The 21,757-nt window shown below is 39.9% G+C and overlaps 1 protein-coding gene and 1 non-coding gene across 8 annotated transcripts in view; both read left to right on the forward strand.

Moving 5' to 3' along the window:
• NCOA1 (nuclear receptor coactivator 1) overlaps positions 1–18,597 on the forward strand; it is a 243,317-nt gene extending 224,720 nt beyond the window's left edge. For 3 of the 7 annotated variants that reach the window (XM_073897063.1, XM_025867835.2, XM_073897064.1), the window contains 4 exons: positions 1,834–2,008; positions 7,602–7,785; positions 12,296–12,385; positions 16,270–18,597. In XM_073897063.1, the coding sequence (XP_073753164.1) occupies positions 1,834–2,008; positions 7,602–7,785; positions 12,296–12,385; positions 16,270–16,440 (620 nt within the window). In that variant the 3' untranslated portion in view covers positions 16,441–18,597. The other 4 variants (XM_025867839.2, XM_073897066.1, XM_073897065.1 and 1 more) reach the window with 4 other exon arrangements.
• On the forward strand, positions 6,116–6,222 carry LOC112821360 (U6 spliceosomal RNA). Its single transcript, XR_003207415.1, has one exon. It is a non-coding gene; the product is annotated as a U6 spliceosomal RNA (small nuclear RNA).
• Positions 18,598–21,757: the final 3,160 nt, after the last annotated feature.

Below are 21,757 nucleotides of genomic sequence, written 5' to 3' on the forward strand. Positions count from 1 at the left end.
ATGATCTCAGGACTGTGAGATTGATCCCTGCATCGAGCCCTGTATCAGGCTCCACTCTGGATGTGGGGCCTGCTTAAGACTCTGTCTCTCCCTTTTCCTCTGCTCTGCCACCCCCTTTCACACACACTCACTCTCCCTTTCAAAAAAAAAAAAAGTATATATATAATTTATATTTATAAATATATATATAGTTTACATATATATATGTATATATATATATTTTTTTAAGGACTTTTAAAAATCCAGCACCTAACAAGGTATAATTCACAAGGTCTGGGATCTGGTCTTTTTAATTACCAGGGCATGCAGAGATGCAGGATAATAAAACCAATAATGAGGAGAAAACTGTCATTAAAAACAACCCAGAAATCACACAAATGATAAAATGAGTAGACGGGACATTGAGACAATTAAAAATTGTACATTCCGTATGTTCAGAAAGCTAGAGGAAAGCTTGAACATATTAAGCAAAGTCAAGGACAACATAAATAAAACCAAAATCAAACTTCTGGAGACAAAAACTATAATGTCTGAGATGAAAAATATACTAGATGGGATAAGAAGGAGATTAGACATTACAAAAGAAAAAATTGGTGAACTTGAAGATAAAACAGTAGACACTGTACAAAACAAAATCAGAAAAAGACTGAAAAGATGGCAGACTTACTCCAAATTGATCTTATAATTCAAAGCAATCAAAACGTCAGTGTGCTTTTTGGAGAAATTGACAAGCTTCTCCTAAAACTTATATGGAAATGCAAAAATTTATATGGAAATTTATATGGAAATGCAAAAAAAAAAAAAAACTGTAGCCAAGACAGTTTTGAAAAAGAAAAGCCAAGTTGGATGACTATCATTTCAAAAATTACCACAAAGTCACATCAATCAAGACAATATAGTATTAGTACAGGTGTGGACATATGGACAACTGCAACAACCTAAAAATCCAGAAGTAAATTGTTAATATTATGGCCAGTTGATTTTTAACACAATTATATCAATAGCTGCTAATAAGCATCATCCTGCATAGAAAGGAACAAACTACCAATAAATGCTACAGATTGGTCAAACCTCAGAAACATTAAGTGAAAGAAGCCAGACCCAAAAGATTTTATATGATTACATTTATATGAAATTGCCACCAAAAGGCACACTTATGGAGACAGAAAGCAGATCCGTGGTCGCCTGAGGCTAGGGGTAGGAGAGAGGATTGACTGCAGACAAGCACAGGAGACATGAGGGGGATGGAAATGCCCAAACTGCACTGTGCTAATTTAGAGCACAGCTCTATAAATGGACTAAAAAATCATTGAGTTGTACAGTTCGGTGGGTGAATTTGAGGCTGTGTAGATGATATCTCAGTAAAGCTTAAAGAAAAAGGACAGGGAAAGAAAGAAGAACCCACAGAGATGACTGAGGCATGGACAACAAAACTCTTCTCAATTTTCATTTCACATAGGTGTTTGTCTTGCCTTTTTCTAACTTATTTTATGATGCAAGTAATCTGTTGTATATGTTCATGTACGTTTTTTACACTTAAAAATCCATGTAAGCAAAAAGAATAGAAAAAAAATTATACATAATCCTGGTGCCCAAATCAATATGTTAATGAATAGAAGGCATTCTTCCAAACTTATTTTATATGTTTACTTCTCTGTTTATACTGAAATCTCCTGCCTTATTTTGAAGAGACTGAAATGTTTTCCCTACTCTGTTGAATAGGCTATTTCTAACTATATTATGACAGATCCTCGTGGGGATGGGGGGGTTCTCTTTTATGGGATTAATACATTTATAGTGTATTCACATAAATTAATTTGTGTCAATTTGCAGGAATGGTTCCCCAAGGTGAGGCCAACTTTGCTCCATCTCTGAGCCCGGGGAGCTCCATGGTGCCGATGCCAATTCCTCCTCCTCAGAGCTCTCTGCTCCAGCCAACTCCACCTTCTTCTGGGTACCAGTCACCAGACATGAAGGCCTGGCAGCAAGGTGCAATGGGAAACAACAAGTAAGTAAGTTTTTATATATGAGCATCCCTGATCCCTGCAGCACATAGAACAGTCATGCCTTCACAATCAAAATAGAGTAGTATTGGCTACTGCCATTTGCAAGTTGATGGAACTGAATTTTATGTGATAGCAAAGAGAAATAATGACTTCTAAATCCTTTAAGTTTCAAGTTATTTTTAAGGTAAATATGTATGTTTACAGCACAGGAAAGTGATCTAGTGGCTCCCAACCTTCCCATCCCACCGCCAGCATATCTGAAGAACTTGATCAACTCCTGTGTGTAGCAGAGCTTCCCTGGGACAGATATAGAAATGGGTACTTAAAAAAAAAAAAAAGTGTTCTTTATAAACACACTTAAAAATCCTAAAAATTTAAAGCAAGAATGGCTAAATATCAGAATTCACTAGAGCCTGAACAGCATGTTTGAAAGCAACAGCAAAGGTTTTGAGACTTCTCAGGCTGTTCTGCCTCAGCCAGCTTTTTGAATCTCTAGATTTTTGGTGGCCTCATCTTGCCCATTCTGCTTAGAATTATCTCACTAATGTCATTTTCCCCCCAAATCCTGGCTGCTGAACTTTTCACACTTCACTTGAGTTTTATAAGGCTTTTAATTAGGTTGTGTCTTGGTTCTAATGACAGGGAAGCCGTTTGATCTGACAACATAATAAGTAAGGCAGTTAAAGTTGAAAACTTAAGACCATATTCTCCTAAAGTTCACTGAAAGGTGAGAGGAAATCTTCCCGTTAGAGAACTGTGTAGCTCTCAGTGAGGACCGTGTGTAAATTAGGTAGAAATGAACTGTCTATATAACATGCAAGAAGAATTTAGTCTCCTAATATGTTCTAATCCCAGCTTTCTAAATTCACTTTAGATTCCACGATCCATGATTGTCGTTATTCCCTTACAGATACTCCACTCCCTTGCCCAGCTCTCCCTCTGTTGCGCTTGGCCCTGCTAGCAAAACGCTCCCTAATGAAATCCAGCTAAACTCTAGCTCCATACCTACATCTAAGCATTTAAATGTGTCTTGGAAAAAACACAGTCCTCCTGACAGGTCTGCTCCCCTTTACAGTTAAATTCCCTAAAAGACTCTTAACGATTATTCTCTTTCTCTTGTGGACCAGTCAGGCTTTCATCCCTGCCACTTTACCAGAAGTATTCTTGTCAAGGTCATCAGTGTCCTCTGCAATGCCAAATGCGGTGATTGTTGGTAGCATTTGACATATTTGAGCGTTTATTCTTTCTTGAAGCTTCTTCATTTAGTTTCTGGAACAACTTTCTCTCTTGAGAAAGGTAACTCTCATCCTGTCTCTCAGGTCCTCTGCTGGATCTTCCTCATCTCCCTGAGCTCCATTTGAGGGCCTCAGAGCTCATTCTATCTACTTGCTCCCTTGGTTATGCTGTCTACTTTATAGCTATAAATGCCTGTCCCAATGTTTATGACTCCCCAATTTAAATCAGTTAAGCGTCTGCCTTCGGCTCAGGTCATGATCCCAGGGTCTTGGGATCAAGTCCCTCATTGGGCTCCTTGTTCCGCGGGGAGCCTGCTTCTCCCTCTGCCTGCCGCTCTCCTTGCTTGTGTGCTCTCTGTCTCTCTCTCTGTCTCTCTCTCTCTCTCTCTCGGACAAATAAAATCTTTAAAAAAATAAAATAAAGTCTATAAATCTCCAGCCCAGACTTCTCCCGTGAACACCATACTGTACGTGCAACTGCCTGATCGACATCCCACTCAGAAGTCTAATAGGCATTTCAAGCTTAACCTGATAAAATCTGAAGGGGTATATTCTCCCCCAAAACCTGCTTCTCTTCTACTTGTCCCCATCTCACTGAACGACAACTTCATTCTTCCAGTTATTCAGAAGAAAACCTCTATCTCCTCTCATGTCCCACATCAGACAGCCCATCAACAGATCCTGCCAGCTTCTTAGCAGCTCTCACTTCTTCCCTGCCCCATTTGGACACTTCAGTGCCAGCCACCATCATCTTTGCCCTGGACTGTTGAAGGAGCTTCCGGTCTCCCTGCTTCCACCCTTGCTCCTCTGCAGTGCAATCTCCACGTGGAGGCCAGGTGATGCTTTTCAAACGTGAGCGGTATGGCAGTCCTTCACTCACAACTCACCAGCTGACTCAGAATGCAGGATAGGGCCTGTGAAGCCCACATAATCTTGTTCCTGGGTCCCTTTCTGACCTCAGCTGCTATTCCCATCACTCAGTTTGCACACTGGTATCTGTTTATTCTTCTGTTCCTCACATGTGCCAAGTACATTGCAAACTCAGGGCCTTTGCGTTTTTAAATCCCTCTGTCAGAATGTTCTCCTCACAGTAGCCACATGGTTTGCTCTCTCACACTTCAAGTCTCTCCTTAAATGTCACCTTATTAGACATAGATATTAAATGTCACCATATTAAACTTCCCTGACCATCGTTTCTAAAACAACAGCAGTTTCCACCCCCTCATCCCTTTGTTCCCTTCTGTATTTCTCTTCATAGTCCTTACCACCTGACATATTGTGTGTTAGTCCGTTTGTTTGTGGTCTGTCTCTTCCAACTAGAATATAATCATCCTAAGAGCAAAACTTTGTTTACTTGGGTATGTCCACCCTTAATGGTGAGCACTTAATGTACATCTTTTGAGTGAATGAGTACAAAAATTCCCTGTCTTACCTCAGTCGCTTCTTGGGTTCAGATTCAAATGTGGGCTTCAATTTTTGTTGTACTTTGTTTTTGTGAACTTTGATTTAGCCAAATCATTTGAAAAAGAAAATAGTTGTCACCAAGTCTCCAAGCATTCACACTTGCTTACTTGCTTCATTAGTCAACATAGGCAGCATGCATTTTGTGACCCCTTGCTGTTTATCTTGCACAGCACAAGCTACCACAGGGAACTGGGGTCAACTGCCCTTGCTGTCAAGTTACCAAGAGTCCAGTTGGTGACAGCAGTAAATGGAGAGAAGTAACACATGAAACAAAGAATCATTTAGTAGAATGATGGAATAGAGTTCAGAGACTGTGTAATGTAATTCTTTTTCATGATCTCTCCGGTGGCAAGAAAAATAAAGGGTTAAACCAAACCTCTCTGTCCTGGAACAGTGCAGATTTGTAACACTAGTTGCTAGGAAGAGTCTGAGCGCTTGTTAGCATTTTAAAGCCTAGGAAAGCCTGTTGTTTAACCCTTTGTTTTTAGACTTACATGACCTGGAGCACCTCCCTGCTTGTTAATAATACCTCTAATACCTATGGAAGCCACTTCAGGCCGAAGTCTTCATCCTTACCTTCCCCCTCCCCACCACGATTTAGGGGCTTCCAAATACCTGGTGCTAGTGTAAGAAACTGTAGTAACTGCCATGGGGCTGACCAAGAAAGCAGAGGGAGGGAGAATTTCTTTGCACCTTGGGCCTAAGGTGCCGGGGAACCCCATGGTTCTGAGACCTAGAACAGTGATTGATGCTGCAGAGGGCTTGGTCTTCTTCCCATAATGGAAGAAACTAAAATGGAACTATTGGCAAGAGCAGTTTGAATGAACTTAAGCTAATATAAGTCCCAAGAATAAATGTGAAAAGAAATTAAATCCTAAACTTTTTTCACTAAGTATGACATCATTGCAGTCCTTGAAGCTTCTGCATGCATTAACTTAACATAGCCCTGAGTTGAGCCTTCACAGTGGGGATTTATGGATCAGTTGACAAATGAGCATTGTCTGGGGCAGAAATGTTCTCATTAGAAAATGGGCAGCAAACTAATAGGTTTTTCCTCACCTTTAGTTGTGGGGACACTGCCTCACAAGCGTCACACTGTACAGACATTAATGGTTCAAAGATGTATTATTGACCATTTCCTAGGCATATAATTTTCTTTGAGCATTTGTGTTTTATAATTACTTGGGGAAAATTTGCTGCTTTTCTTCAGACATGATGAATAGGCTGTTTCTCAGTCTGTTAATTTTAGCATGATTACCTTAATCTACCAGAAACTATAAATGTCAGTATATCCTGTTTACCTCCCAGGAGCTAGCAAGGAATAGATAAGGGATAGATAAGTCACTGATGGGGTAAATAATTTTTAGAAATCAAATTCTCCAGAATTAACATTAAAATAGGTGGAATTCTGTGCTCGCTTCGGCAGCACATATACTAAAATTGGAACGATACAGAGAAGATTAGCATGGCCCCTGTGCAAGGATGACACGCAAATTTGTGAAGCGTTCCAAATTTTAAATAAAAAAAATAAAATAAAATAGGTGGAATTCAATCAGTAGTTTATTGTTTAACAACTGATAATCTTAAAACATTTGGTGTTTTGTAGAACTTGTAAAAGACACAATTCATATCATTTTCCTTTAGATGTGTATATCTGTATCATTTAGAATTTGGGAGCTCAAATATAAAGTTTCAAGTTGTATTTACTTGGAGGTTATTCCATTCTGTTCTACCTACTAAGAGAAACAGTCCAAACTATAACAACAGTCCAGAATTAGGCCATAAAGAAGGAAGTCAGTAAAACAAGCCCTCTGAAAAACATAATTGCCCTTGCATTTTGCTTCTGGAAAAGACATAAAGCCACCTTCTGGCCTGAGAAGACCTTTGGAGTCTTTAAAAACATTACATTTGCCAAATAAAAATATCTGGTTATATTCCTCTTAGTTTATAGCATAGTGAAAGCAACCAGAAGCTGAATCCTTGAGAAGCGACAGCAAGCTCTACAACATTGAATAAAGGCCCTTGAGTCTTAATGTGCATAAATAGTTAGAAATGTGACTTTCTGTGCCTACCCTCAGAAACTGATTCACTAGGGCTGGAGTAAGGCCTGGGGGTCCCAGTTCTCAAAGAGTCCCAGGGAATTCTCTTCATACGGTCTCTGGACTTCCCTTAGAAAAACATTGGTGTAGATACCAGAAAATCTATAAATAAGAAGCAGTCCAGACCTCATCAGTTGACAGCACTGAGTAATAATAACCCATGTCCATAATTCACAAAAATAAAGATATTTACTGAGTGCTTGTCATGTGTCACTTATTACTAGAGACAAGGAATGAGTGGAACAAGATAGTACTGTTCACCTTAAGTGTTAAGTCTAAGAAGGTGTACAAGCAATCATAGTATAAGAATGCCATCTTTGAATCATGGATTCCTTTGTTAATTCATTCCGTGAACATTTATTGAACATTGATATATGTCCCAGGCATTTTGCTTAAATAGAACATTCTTGGTTTATGAAGATAAAATAGTATAATAAATTTTAGAATGATTTTGATTGTTAAATGAGTATATTACAGTTATCTGGAAGATGCACTTATGTGGAAAACTTTCTTAATTATTCAGCTAATTGGAACTTAACAACTCTGATACCAGGTCAGATAATTGTAACTTAAAACGAGCTCTCTGTAGTTATTAAATCCTTTGGGCAGAGGTCAAAATTCATCTGAATTACACTCAATTTCTATATATTGTAATAAGATATAAAGTCTTAACATGTAGTTTAAGAATGTAAAATCTTTTCTTTGGAATTGTATCTAATACTCAAGAAACAGTTCAGTCACATTACCCCCGTGTTCACGATCTGTGGATGTAATTGGGATTGTTTTTGAGTTAACAGTGTGTTCAGTCAAGCTGTCCAGAACCAGCCCACGCCTGCACAGCCAGGCGTGTACAACAACATGAGCATCACCGTGTCCATGGCAGGTGGAAACACAAATGTTCAGAACATAAACCCAATGATGGGCCAGATGCAGATGAGCTCTTTGCAGATGCCAGGAATGAACACTGTGTGCCCCGAGCAGGTAAGTGACACAGCTGGCACACTTGCTGCCCACCCCCCAGACCACACCACAGGTCATTCCTCCGGGGAAAATCAGGTATGTTCAGTTACTCGTCAAAAATAACCACACCGTCCAGTGATGCGTGTCAGTTATTTCTCAATAACACTAGGGGGAAAAGACGCCCTTCTTTATGATTTCCCACTATCTTTTGATAATTACTACCTCTTAAGATATACGATGGAAATTTTGACAGACCTGGTAAGATTTTAGTCTCAAGAGATTTTATTGTTTTAGATTTATTATAAAATGATACAGGGGCACCTGGGGGTCTCAGTCAGTTAAGCATCCGACTCTTGATCTCCGCTCGGGTCTGGACCTCAGGGTCATGAATCCAGGCTCTGAATTCAGGCCCTGAGTTGGGCTCCACGCTGGGCATGGAGCCTACTTAAAAATAAATAAATAAAATAAAATGATACATATAATACATTGGCTTGTAACTTACCCCTTTATATTCTGAACACATTTTCTTCACTTTTCCCTTTCATTTCAGCAAACATTTATTCAGTACTTACTATATACAAAGATAGCTCTGTGGGAGATAATAGTAACAAGTTGGGGAGACACAACATAAACAAAGGATCAGTTGAATAATAGGACAAAACTGCTGCGTAAGAGACAGACCTCCATGGGACCATACATTTTACATCAGATTGGGGTATGTGCAATTCACTACTGAGGGTTTCAGGGAAAAGCTGCGTGATGAAGAAAGGCTTCTTGGAAGGTTTGCCTGAAGAAAGAGAATAGAAAAAAACATTCAAGACTGGTTGCCACAGCATAACCTAGGCAAGGGATAGAGGTTGAAAAGTCTCATGAAGTTAAGGGGACATTGATAGTATATTTAAAGCAGAATTTATGTGGTAAGCTTTTGGGGGGCGTTGCAAGCCATCTAAATGTTTTAGCGTTTATCCTGGAGCCTCCTGAAGATTTTTAAGGACAGAATGACTAAATTCAAAATGATACTTAAGAAGATCATTGCAGTACCTCCCTGTAGTTACTGTTCTCATTTGAGCAACCACAAAGTAGACTGTGCTCATGTAGCCATAATTTATAACAAGTCTTAAATTACCTTTTCTATAGGATGCTTTTTTGATGTGAATTTTTTAGAAAACTTTCTGTTCCCCAGATATTATATAATAAGTCCCTAAGGAGTTTAGCAGGGAAAAAAATCAACAACTTAGTGATTCATTTCTTATAGCAAAATAGAAGACCTACTAGTATTGTCTGTTTCCTTGTTCTTATTATTCAGTTATTAGAATTTTTCACTACCTCCAGCAGATTACAATAATAAAAAATATAATGAATTAGGTAAAATAATATTACACTTAAAGCATAGCTCTTATTTAGTTGGGTCTTGCTTTCTTACTCAGTTCGACAATCTGTACCTTTTATTTGGAGTGGTTAGCTCACTGACATATAATGTGATTCTTAATATGGTTGAATTGAAACATCTCATCTTTTTTGTTTTTTTTTTTTTGTTCCATCTCTTGCCTTTCTTTGGTTTAATTGAACATTTTAATTCATTTTATCTCCTTTGATGGCTTATTAACTATATATAACTCCATTTTGTTAGTTTAGTGGTTGCTTCAGAATTTATAGCATACATCTTTAACTTATTGTCATGTACCTTCAAGTGCTATGATAATTACCTCGTGTATAAGAACCTCACAGCTGTTTACTTCCATTTCTCCCCTCCTGTGCTGTTGTTACCATACATGTCTACTTATGTCATATACCCCACGTACTTTTACTTTAAACAATTACATATTTTTTTTAATTTTAAGAATGTATGATGACTAACAATGTAATAAAATAAAATTAAAAATAAATAAGACAAAACAAAACAAAAAAGAATGTTTATATTTACCTGTGTAGTGATTTACAGTGGTCTTCATTCCTTTGTGTAGATCCAAATTTCCAGCTTGGTATCATTTTCCTTCTGCCTGAAGGTCTTCATTTAGCATTTCTTTTTTTTTTTTTTTAAGATTTTATTTATTTATTCATGAGAGACAGAGACAGAGAGAGAGAAGCAGAGGGAGAAGCAGGCTCCCCACTGAGCAGGGAGCCCGATGCGGGACTCGATCCCAGGACTCTGGGATCATGACCTGAGCCGAAGGCAGACGCTTAACCATCTGAGCCACCCAGGCGCCCTTCATTTAGCATTTCTTATAGTTTGCCGCTGCTGAATTCTTTCAGCTTTTGTATGTCTAAAAAAGTTTTTGTTTCCCCTTCATCTTTGAAAGAGTTTTTTCCCTGAATTTTAGGTTGACTTTAGTTTTAGCTTTCAGTACTTGCGAGATGTTGCACCGCCGCAGTGTTTCTGATGTGTTATCTGCTGGCATTTTCTCTTTGTTCCTCTGTACATGATTGATTTTTCTCCCACTCTTGCTGCTTTTAAAAAAGATTATTCTCTTTGTCACTGGTTTTAAGTAATTTGATTACAGTATGCCTTAGTGATTGTTTTCATGGTTCTTGTGCTTGGAGTTCAGTGAGCTTCTTGATTTATGGATATATAATTTTCATCAAATTTGGAAAACTATTGACCATTGTTTCTTCAGGTATTTTTTCTGTCACCACCCACCTCCTTTCCTTCAGAGACTCTTAATTACACACACACACACACACACACACACACACACACACTATTATATTAATTATATTATATTATATTATATATATACATAGTGGCCACTTGAACTTGTCCCACAACTCACTGATTCTCTGGGTTTGCGGATTTTGGGGGGAGGGGTAGAAGGTCAGTCGGTTTTTTTCTCCGTGTGTTTCATTTTGGATAGTTTCTATTGCTGTAGCTTTAAGTTCATGAATCTTTTTCTTTTCTTTCTTTTCTTTTTTTTTTTTTTGCAATGTCTGATCTGTTAATTTCACCCAGTATATTTTTCATCTCAGGTATTCTGCTTTCCTCTTCAGAAGTTCAGTGCAGACCTCTTTTGTATCTTCTGTACCTCTAACACGTTTAGCCTTTCCTCTTATCTTCTTGAACATCCAGAATATGGTTCTTGTAATTGTCTTAATATTCATGTGTGTCAGTTCTATCATCTGCATCATTTTGGGGTTGGTTTCAATTGACTTTTCATTATAGGTCATATTTTTCTGCTAATTTGCATGACTTGGTAATCTTTTATTGGGTGCCAAACATGTGAATTTTACCTTGTTGATATTCCTACATTCTTGAGCTTTATTCTGGGAAATGGTTCAGTTACTTGAAACAGTTTGACCCTTTCAGGTCTTGCTTTTTTGTTTAGTAGGACCAGAGCAGTATTTAGTATAGGGTTCATTTTGCTTTACTACTGAGGCAAAGCCTTTCTAATATGTTGCCTGATACTATATGAATTATGATGTTTTCCACTCTGGCTGGTTGGATCAGGACCTATTCCCAGCTCTGTGTGATCTTTGGGAATTACTCCATCAACATCTTTTCCGGTGACTCTTTCCTCTGCTTTGGGTAGTTCCCTAAAATCCATTAGCAGATCAGTACTAAGTTGCAGACTCGAGGGGACCCTCTGCAGCTCTTCAGAGCTTTCTCTCTGCTTAGCTCCCTCTCCTCTGATATTCTGCCCTGTGAACTCCAGCTGCCTTGACCATCTGACATCCAGCTGCATCATCTCAGCTCAGGGAGCCTGCAAGGCTCCGCCAGGGTTCCCTGTCCCCACTCTGGCTGCAGCCTGGAAATTCTCTGGAGACAGTAGGCTGAGGCAATTGTAGGACACACCTCAGTTGTTCCCTAGCTCTTAGGGATCACTCTCCTTCATTGGGTTTGTCCAGTGTCTTGAGTGCCTTCGTTTCATATATTTTATCCAATTTTTTCATTGATTCAGGCAGAGGATATACCTGATTGCTATTACTAAATCTTGGCAAGAAATAAAAGTTGTTTGCTGATTAACTTTTGTATGTGTGAATTTAACTTTTTATTGAAGTATCATATAAGAATATACCGAAAAATATACAACTCCATGAATTTTCACAAACTGAACACATCTTTATTTTTTTATTTTATTTTTTTTAAAGATTTTATTTATTTATTTGAGAGAGAGAATGAGAGAGAGAACATGAGAGGGGGAAGGGTCAGAGGGAGAAGCAGACTCCCCGCTGAGCAGGGGAGCCCAATGCGGGACTCGATCCCGGGACTCCAGGATCATGACCTGAGCCGAAGGCAGTCGCTTAACCAACTGAGCTACCCAGGCGCCCTGAACACATCTTCAAAGCTACCATTCAGATCAAGAAATAAAACATTATCAGCGGTACCCCGGAGGTTCTCTTCATGCTCCCTTCCACATCCCTCTTCACCCCTGCAAAGGAAAACACTGTCCTGACTTATAACAACACAGTAAATTGCTAAGCTTTTTATTTCTGCTGCACCCCTATTTTCTGTCAGTGAGATTATTTTTCATTGAAGAATTTGGTCTTCAACTTAAACAACTAGCTCGTAATTTGGTCTTGTACTTATCTTTAATAGATAAATGATCCAGCACTGAGACACACAGGCCTCTACTGCAACCAGCTCTCATCCACTGACCTTCTCAAAACAGAAACAGATGGAACCCAGGTCAGTAAGAAAATTTAAAACCCAGAGCTGCCAAATGTACTGTAGATACACAGGAAACTTTGTTTTAGCATCGTGGTTAAGAGCCTGACCTTGGGAGTCAGACCTGGGTGTGAGTCCTGGCTCTGCTCTTCTTAGCTGGTCCTCCTGGACATGTTAGGGAACCTTCCTGAGCTGCTACTTAACCAACAGAACTAACAAGATACCTGCTAATACGATTGTCAAGAGGGTTAAATGAGAGAAGTTTTCAAAAGGTTTAATCCAGTGGTAAAACAGGGTAAAGGGATCACAAATGGTGGCCACTAATTGTTATACAGTAAACAAGCACAGTTCTGAAACTCATGTGCAATCAAAGTACCTCACTCAGTAAATTCAGACAAAATAGAGCATCTGCTGTTACTCTGCCTCCTTTTAGAAGTTTTGTTTCAAAACAAAACAGATAGCAAGGCTGGGCACTTTCCTATATTAACCTAAATTTAGAGATTTCGGATGTTTGAGTTCACTTCAGTAACTTTGATTTAGTCTTTAGTCTCTTAATAAATATATATTTTTAAGATACTATACAGGCATTAGGGTAAGGTGGAGATAGAAAGAAACATGAGACATGTCTGCCCTCTAGGTGAACTGTGGGGAGAAGTGAGGAAGGGAAGTTCCATTTGTGAAATGCTTATAATTTGCCCAGCACTGTGCTAAGCACTGTGCTTTATCTCACATAAGCCTCACTACGACACTATGAAGGAAGTAGTATTCGTTTTGTTCACAGATGAAGAAACAGATTTAACTACACGCACAATTCACAAAGCTAGAAAGTGGCAGAGCTGAGGTTCGACTCAGGTATTTCTAACACTGAAGTTCATGCTCTTTCTGCCATACCACTTAGGTCCTCTTGAAAGATAGAACATGTAGATATATACACATTAATTGTCACATAGCCAAAAGAAGGCAAACTCAAATTTATGTTACAAGTAACAGGAACCATAGTGTTCAAAGAAAGGAGAAAATGCTATGAGGGTCAGAAGAGCATTTCCACAGGAGCTGAACTGGACCTTGAGGACAGTGAGCAAGGCAAGGTGAAGGAGAAGGTGTCAGAGGCTGCAGGAGGGAGTGAGCTTGCAAGTCTAGGGGACCGGAAGTAGAGGGCATGGAGACAGGGAAACAGTAGTGTCTTGGCGTCTTGGCATGGTCCTGGGAAACCAAATCCACTGAAGGTAAAAGTAAGATTTTGTAGGAATTAAATTTGGTAAAGTAGATTGGGGCAGATTTCCGGGAGCCTTGAATGCTAAACTCAGGGGTTTGGATTAAGTCCTACAGATGAAGTGTCACCCTCAGGAGGAGCAGCGTTGCAACCACCAGCTCAGGCTTCATCTTGAGGAGGAAGAGGGACAGGAGGAGCAAGCGAGCAGCCTCCTCAGGAGGAGGAGGACCAGCTAGAGCCATGTCCATAGTTGGAGACACAGGAGATAGGATCTGAGTCCTGTGAGGGTGAAGAGGGGATTTTATGATGGGGAAAATGAAGTCTTCATTAGAAGGTTTCCGAAGTCTCACTCCTGCAGACCATATACTGGGCAGCTTGGCAAATTAATTAAAACTAAACAAACGAGTTTTAAAGTTCTGGAGCTCTGTAACAGCATTTGGATTGGTGTGAAAACTCTGTCAGAAAATCTTAGGAGGTTTGGGCTCCACGCACACCACTCTTCTCACCTGGCAAATCGTAGGGTTCCTATTTGTCGTGCTTTGCCTGTCTGTGGAGGTGTGGCGCTATCTGAAGTCCTTTGAGGTCTGGTCTGAGGCATCCTGTTTTTAAGTAGCCGTTCAAAATGGCTGAAGTTTGGTTTGATCTTTTCCATTTTTTTTTTTAATTTCAAAATAGGCTATCTTAAAAGCATTCTTTTTAAAGAAGCAAAATTTTCTCTCTAGTTCATTTGATCATGCCTTTATTAAGAATGTTTTTTAAGTGGGGACAGAAACACCTTGTGCTTTGCCCCAGTATTTCATATGTTGAAACACATAAACATGAAATTTTACATGCTATTATTTTTCTTAATCAGTCAGTGCCTAAAAGCCCTATAGCTTGTGCTTTATGCCAAGTTTCAGTGGCAGAACCTTCTTTCTGTTGTAGCCCATCATGCAATCTCTGTTTGCTCCAGTGCTTTTGTATTTGCCAAACAGAAGCTTGGGAGTGAGACAGGTGTACAGGAAAGGAAAAGAACCAAGGCGGAGGGTTCAAGGAGGATTGAGGACTACCTGTATTTGGAGAACAGAGACGGGAAGAGGCAAGAAAGAGCACAGAACCGGGAAAGAACAGAATATAGAGAAGCAGGAAGAAGGCTTAGTAGGGGGATTATTGACATGGAGAGAGAGGAGGGGTCAGGGCTGGAAAAGGGAAAAGAGTAGGAAAGAGAAGTTAGGAACAGAGGGGAGGGGAGGGCACAGGGAGAGCTAGTGAATAGACTCAGAGAGTTGGTGTATGTTAGTCGCACAAAAAAGAGCCCAAAGAAAGAAGAAAACAAATGGGAGCCTGTGGGGTCCAGAAGCAAAACTTGGGAAATCGGGCGAAGAAGAGGATAAGGAGAAAAATGACGCTAATGTAACTAGAGGTTTAATCCACCAAGCTACGAAGACTCCGCTCAGAGGCTGTCTGTCTTCTCTGAGGGATTGTAGAGTGGAGGTGTAGATGGATCAAGAGGGAAACACAGTGGGGACTGGACTGATACAGCAGGTGGAGGTTGGGACATTTGTTTGACATGTGTCCAACGGTTGATGAAAACAACTTTTATTCAATTAGGATAGAAAAGTTTTCAGAAAAGCTGAGTGTAATTGACATAAATTAGTGATGAATGACCAAAAAAATGCATCACTAATCTGAAATACTTCATGTACCTATTAAACATGAAGCACAAATTTGCCAGAGGATTCAGACACTAACAGATGTACTTGGATGCCTTGGAAGGCATCTCAGTTCTTGGTCTGGAACATTTGCAAGTGTGATACTGGCTTTATTCAGTTCGACAAATGACTTTTTAATAAGGATGGTTGTAAAAACTAACTTCTGGCTTTGTTTTCCCAATAGAAAATGCTAGAACTGTGCAACTTCAGACATTTTTAAGGGATACGTGTATTATTACTGAAAGTAGCTAAAGGGAAAATTCACACTGTTCTCAGCTAGTAATTGACTGTTATTTTTAGCTCATGTGTTTAAATGAATTGTCTGTCAGGAAAAAGAAGTTAAATATAAAATTGTTCTAATATTTTGCTGTAATTCAAAAGGCAATATGTAAAAGAGCTATGTAATAGTATATTTGGATACTATGCAAATCTTCTGGACATTAACTTTAGTAATGCTGATGTCCTATTACTGAGTTGTGGTGGTTTTTATTTTGCTAATACTGGGTTAAAGCCCTTAATTTTCTAACATCATAAAGTTTTTTTTATCCTACTAAAGTCATCCATAGAATGCTTTTGTAACCAATTTCCAAATAATATATATATGTGTGTGTGTGTGTGTGTGTGTGTGTGTATATATGTATATATATACTATATATATTTATTTTTAAACCCACCACTAGACACCCAGACTCTTGACACTGGGCTTTTCCCAATCTTGGCAATATTAGCAGTGATGCTCATTTTCATTATTGATGGCAACCCTGTAGGAGGCTTGACCATTCCAATTTTGATTTTATTTTTAAAGTGTGAACTTTCCAGAACCCTGAGCAAAATGAGTGCAGCGATTTTCTTTTTGTAGGACAAGAAGACAGAAGAGTTCTTCTCTGTGGTGACTACAGACTAGAGGAATGCTCTAGTGAGTTTCCACTTCAAGTAGTACCCACTCATAAGCCGGGGGGGCAGACCCTTCTGTCTAAACACATCTTTTATTTGTGTTCCAGCAGGTGCAACAGGTTCAGGTGTTTGCTGACGTCCAGTGTACAGTGAATCTGGTAGGCGGGGACCCTTACCTGAACCAGCCTGGTCCACTGGGAACTCAAAAACCCACGGCAGGACCACAGACCCCCCAGGCCCAGCAGAAGAGCCTCCTTCAGCAGCTACTGACTGAATAACCACTTTTAAAGGAATGTGAAATTTAAATAATAGACATACAGAGATATACAAATATATTATATATTTTTCTGAGATTTTTGATATCTCAATCTGCAGCCATTCTTCAGGTCGTAGCATTTGGAGCAAAAAAAAAAAAAAAAGGAATTCACTTTTGTTGGAAGATTGAGAGGTGTTTTTGTTTCTTTCTTTGTAAAGGCCTTGGATACTGAAAAAAAACAACAAGGCAGAACAGTTGGACAATCTATTTCTTGAGCCAAATTTAATTATTCTTATTTTTGTAATCAGTCATTGGCTTCTTATCTGGATGAAGGCTTTTGGAGGAGAACCAAAACGACAAGTTCCGAGGAGAAGATGCAGCCCCACCTCTGCTGGCTCAGTCCTGACCCTGACAAGGAAGAAGGGCCCAGTGGGGCTTTGCCTGTGCCCACCCATCAAAGGCTGTCACGTGTGTCTAAATCAGCAGCCCTCCCTTTCCCGACCCGGGCAGCTTGTGTGTACAATCAGCTTCTTCTAGCAACTCTCTATCTGTTGGCTTCAAGAGAATATTTTGCCTCCCATATGTACCCCTTCTCCTTTTTTTAAAGATGGATTTAAACCAAGATGCCTCCAGGAACGAGGACGAAATGAGTATATTCACAGAGGAATCCAAAAAATACAGTTTGGGGGAAAATGCAATAATTTTTGATGAGATGGGTGAAGGACAAGAAGCGAGTTCTGTCAATTATTGTAGATACAATTTTTCTGATTAAATCTGGAAAAAAAGGCAGCCTGTTCTTTCTGCTTTTATTGTATTAACAGCTAAAGTAGCTAAAGTTATTTAAAATAAAATTAAATTTATGATCCAAGTAGCTTATTTTTCCCTTTAAATCTCACTGTAAATATATTTGATTTCTTGTAGAAATTGATTTCCTTCTGTTTAATTTTATGGTTTTATTATCATACTCTTGATTTTTCTAAACTTGTGTGTGAATATATCATTGACTGAATTGCAGTTACATTTGGCTAGTGATATTTCATTATTTTACTAACTGTGATGCCATGTATGGATTTACTTTGCAGTTCACATCAAAATGCCACTGCCAGAAAGAGCTGTTGGAGATGAGCTAGAGCACACTGCCCTAGAGTGTCCCTGGGATCACCTACCTTGAGACAGTGCAAGGAGTTAACACCAGAAGTGCACAGGCTACTTGTACAGAGAAAAATTAGTACTCAAAGAAAATTTTCCTGTGTTTTAGATTGACTGTGGGGATTTGAATTCTCATCAGTGCAAATATAAATTTCTCTATCCTACTCTGAGGCTAATTGGTACCGTATTTTCCCTTTGTGTCTTGTCACTCTGCCACGTCTTGTCTCATCCTGGCTCTAAGTCAAGGACCCAGTGAACTGCCTCTAGTTCTAGAAGTTCCACTGCAAGGCCAGGAAAGCTTGAGAAGGGTATTGTGGAAGAAGCAAAGGTAGACCCCCATCACTCGCCTTTACCTGCACCCCGGGCCTGTGAATGATGACAGCATCTGACATCGTGCACCAGCTACCTCTGCTTCCACGGCAGAGCAAAGGCCATAAGAACTAAGAACGGACGAGGAGCATGGACTCAGACACCAAGGAAGAAGCCATTTTCCCAGGTCCTCCTTTGTGCATCTCACCACCCCTAGTTACAAATAACTCCATTGAACAGCATCTACTCAGAAACTATACCGAATAAAAAGATTGCTGGAAGGGCTCACATGGGTAGCAACTATGAAACAGAAATAGGACACTCAGTTACAAACATTATCTCTTTTAGTTTTTCAGAAAATGCATCCCTGATTTCATTCATTCCCAGCTTGAACACCCAGCCATATTACTCTAGTCCTTACCAAACTGCTCTAGGAGGTCATTTCTGTTTTGTTTGTGATATTTAGATGTGCAGACTTCAGGAAGTTCACCTTTAACTTCAGCATTCCAGATGAAGTTTCCTGACTCAGTGCTTTTGCATAAGGAACTAGTTTTAAAAAGTGGTAAGGAAAATTGGAGATGCTAATAACATCCTCCCCATCCCAGCTGCACCTTAAAGTATGCATGTCACCTTCAAGGTTTTATAATTGCACTGTTTGTTTTATGTATGTACAGATTAAAATTATTGCTACATTTGAGGAAAATAAAATTGCTTGCTTCTATGTAATTCCTGTCATTCCACAGGAAATTCACTTTTCCAGCTCCTGAATAGAATTTGTTAAACAACCTCCTGGGTTGCCTCTTCATTTACAGGGAAGAAATGAAACCTACATCCTGCAGGAATTGCCAAAGCCCCAGTGACTAATGAGTCATTAAAGGATCACAAAAGAAAGGATCCCTGAAGCCAAAGATCCTCAAAGGCACCCTGATATGAACCAGTGAAAATTGGAAAGGGTCAAAGTAAAGTTGTGAGAGTGGGCAATGAGGAAATCGTACCCTTGGCCGTTTGCCCGATGATTGAACACACTGGTCCTGCTGTTTCTGGACCCAGGAGATGGAGTCGGGCAGCCCTTCGTAGCTATAGGACACCAGCTCCATCATTGGTTTTTATATACTAACATTTATTATTAGTATGCAGATTACAGAGATGTTGAATCTTACTTAAGGAGGCTCCTTCATTTTGCCCTTGCGTTTTATAAAATGTAGGCCCTTGTCTCTTGTTTGTGTGTTTTTAGAGCAGCCTAAATCCACCAACACTTGGCTAAGTCGGCCAGGATAAGGAGGGTAAGCAAATGTGACTCTAGAAGGCATTCCACACACAGTCGTACGTATAAATAGACACAGATTTGGTGGCTGCTCTCTGAAGTCAGGCTTACAGGAGAATAAAAGCTTTTTTCCCCAATGTTGGGATAAGGCAAAAATGATACTTGGCTTAGATGAGTCTGAACATTGATTTAAATTTACTCTAAGGTAGGGGTGGGAAGGCCACTAGAAAAACTAATAGAAACAACTGAGGGAAAATGAGGTTGCTATAGAAGAACTTCCATCTTCTTTATGGTTTGGCCAAGATAGGTTCATACCTAGAAACTGTCTCCTGGGCCTTGACAGTCAAAGGAAAAGAAAGGACAGTTGTCTATTTACAAAGGAAGCTATGCTGATTTCCTCCTTGACATGAACTACTCTTCCCAGGAGAGCAGCTCCACTTGAAAAAAGTGAATGATTCAGAGCAAGCTTGATCCTTGGCCATTCCTGTACCTCTGAAAAAGATCTTGATGATTTAATTAAGCCCATAAATTCTTTTTATTGGAGAAAACTGCCAAAGGAAGCATTCCTCCATCCAGAAACTTTTCTGCCAGCACTAAATTAGTTTTCTTTATATGTTTTATTTTCATTGCCACAAGAGCTCTTAAGATTAAAGAAACCCAAAGCTCTGGCCTCATTCAACATGTTTTATTGTCTTTTTCCAAGGCGCTAAGATGTGGAAGAATCCAGAGAGAGACGCGAACCCTGCCCTCCCAGAGGTTATATTCCACTGGGGAGGACATACGTACTTCTAATCACAATAGGACTAAGTGATATCAAGGAGAGTTAGAAGTTCCTTTGTGAGTGAAACCTTGTCTGGAGGGGCAAGGAAAGTTTCCTTGCCGAAGAAAGGGCATTTGAGGTGTGGTTTGTAGGATGAAGAGGAGGGAGCTCAGAGGGCAGGGTGACAATTCTGTCTCATGGAGACAGGAAGGAACCTCAGAGAACTTTTTTTTTTTTCATTGTTAACCAGTTTCTGAGGTCTCATAAACATTAGAACTATGTCAGCTGGTGAATTGCAAAGTAATTGAAATCAGCCCTTGGCTCCAGGAGAAACATGAACCAGGCTTTGGGACCCTTACTTGGAAATTGTGGCAGCCTGTAGCGAAGGTCTCTTTGATAACTAGCCCTGTCCAGCCAGAAGCATGGGCTTTTATATCTATTTTTGCCAAATGGGCCACAATAATCTGTTGTAGCATTAGGGGAACATTCAGGGAAAACACATGTGCTTTTAGGTTCATTGTCTCATTCAATCCCTGCAGTCCTTTTGAGAGAGATGTTGTAAAGAGAAAACAAACTGAAAGGTTATGACACAAAACATGGTTTATCAGGGGAATTGGAACCTGAAGCCAAGTCTTCTGATTCCAAATTCTGGATTCCCCATCCTGGACTACATGATGGAGGACTGCTTCAGAGTCTGCAGATGTTAATCTCACTGTGGCCTTAAGCAAGGCTTTCTTCTACGAAATAACTTTTTTTTTTAAAGATTTTCTTTATGTATTTGAGAGAGAGAGAGAGAATGAGCAAGGGGGAGGAGCAGAGGGAGAGGGAGAAGCAGACTCCCTGCAGAGCAGGGAGCCTGACGCAGGGCTCGATCCCAGGACCCCAAGACCATGACCTGAGCCAAAGGTAGCCACTTAACCGACTGAGCCACCCAGGCACCCCTGAAATAACTTTTAAAAACAGGCCTTGAAAACCAGGGTGGGTTGTGGGGGAGCCCAAGGGCTGAGAAGAGAGGACCTGGTCCTTCTCCAGAGGTAGTCCAAGCCTGCCGTTCAGAGGCCTAACTGGGGCTAAGCTTTGGCATCAGGTCAGGAAGATGTCCCACTAGAGTTTGGGGAGAGGCATTCTAGCCTGCATAATCTAAACAGGAAATGAATTAGGGGCTCTATGAAACTGCAGTGTCAAACCCTTAGCTTGAAAGAATTTTGGAAAATGCGGGCTCCATATGCAGCAGTGACTGAGGACCACTTTTGTGAGGCAGGGCCCCTACAATTCCTCCTAGGAAATTTGGTTTCTTGGATCACATCATGGAGGCAAGAATTCACTTTTCTCTGGCTCTGGAGCCTTCTGCAAACAAAGAATCTTTTTCCTCTGCTGGAGTTTGACTCCGGTCTAATCATTTGTATTTGTCTCAGAACTTTGGTTGTTTATGCAACCAGCAGAACCAACCAATGCCCACAAGTATCTGTAGCAAACCTGACACACTGGCTTGAGAAAAGAACAAAAATGTTTACAGGAATAATTTCTTCTTTTTTGTAAAGTGAGTTAGCTTTTTTTTTTTTTTAAGTAATCTCTACACCCAGCATGGGGCTTGAACTCATGACCCCAAGATCAAGAGTCACATACTGTATCTACTGAACCAGGCAGGCACCCCTTAAAGTAATCATTTCTATTCCATCAGGTTTTCTTCCCACTCCAATGCCCAGAGGTCCTAAGGTGCAGGATAAAACAAAACCTGACACCAAGGTTTATAGATTCCACTTCCGATGATCTGTTGCCATACAGGTAACTATGACAGGCAGTGTGGGAAGTACAGAGATAGTTGCCTGAAGCTGCTTCCTTCCTAATAATGGAGAT

This window comes from Callorhinus ursinus, unplaced genomic scaffold (assembly GCF_003265705.2).
Source record: "Callorhinus ursinus isolate GAN/ISIS: 27379988/994484 unplaced genomic scaffold, GSC_fseal_2.0 scaffold10, whole genome shotgun sequence".
NCBI lineage: Eukaryota > Metazoa > Chordata > Mammalia > Carnivora > Otariidae > Callorhinus > Callorhinus ursinus.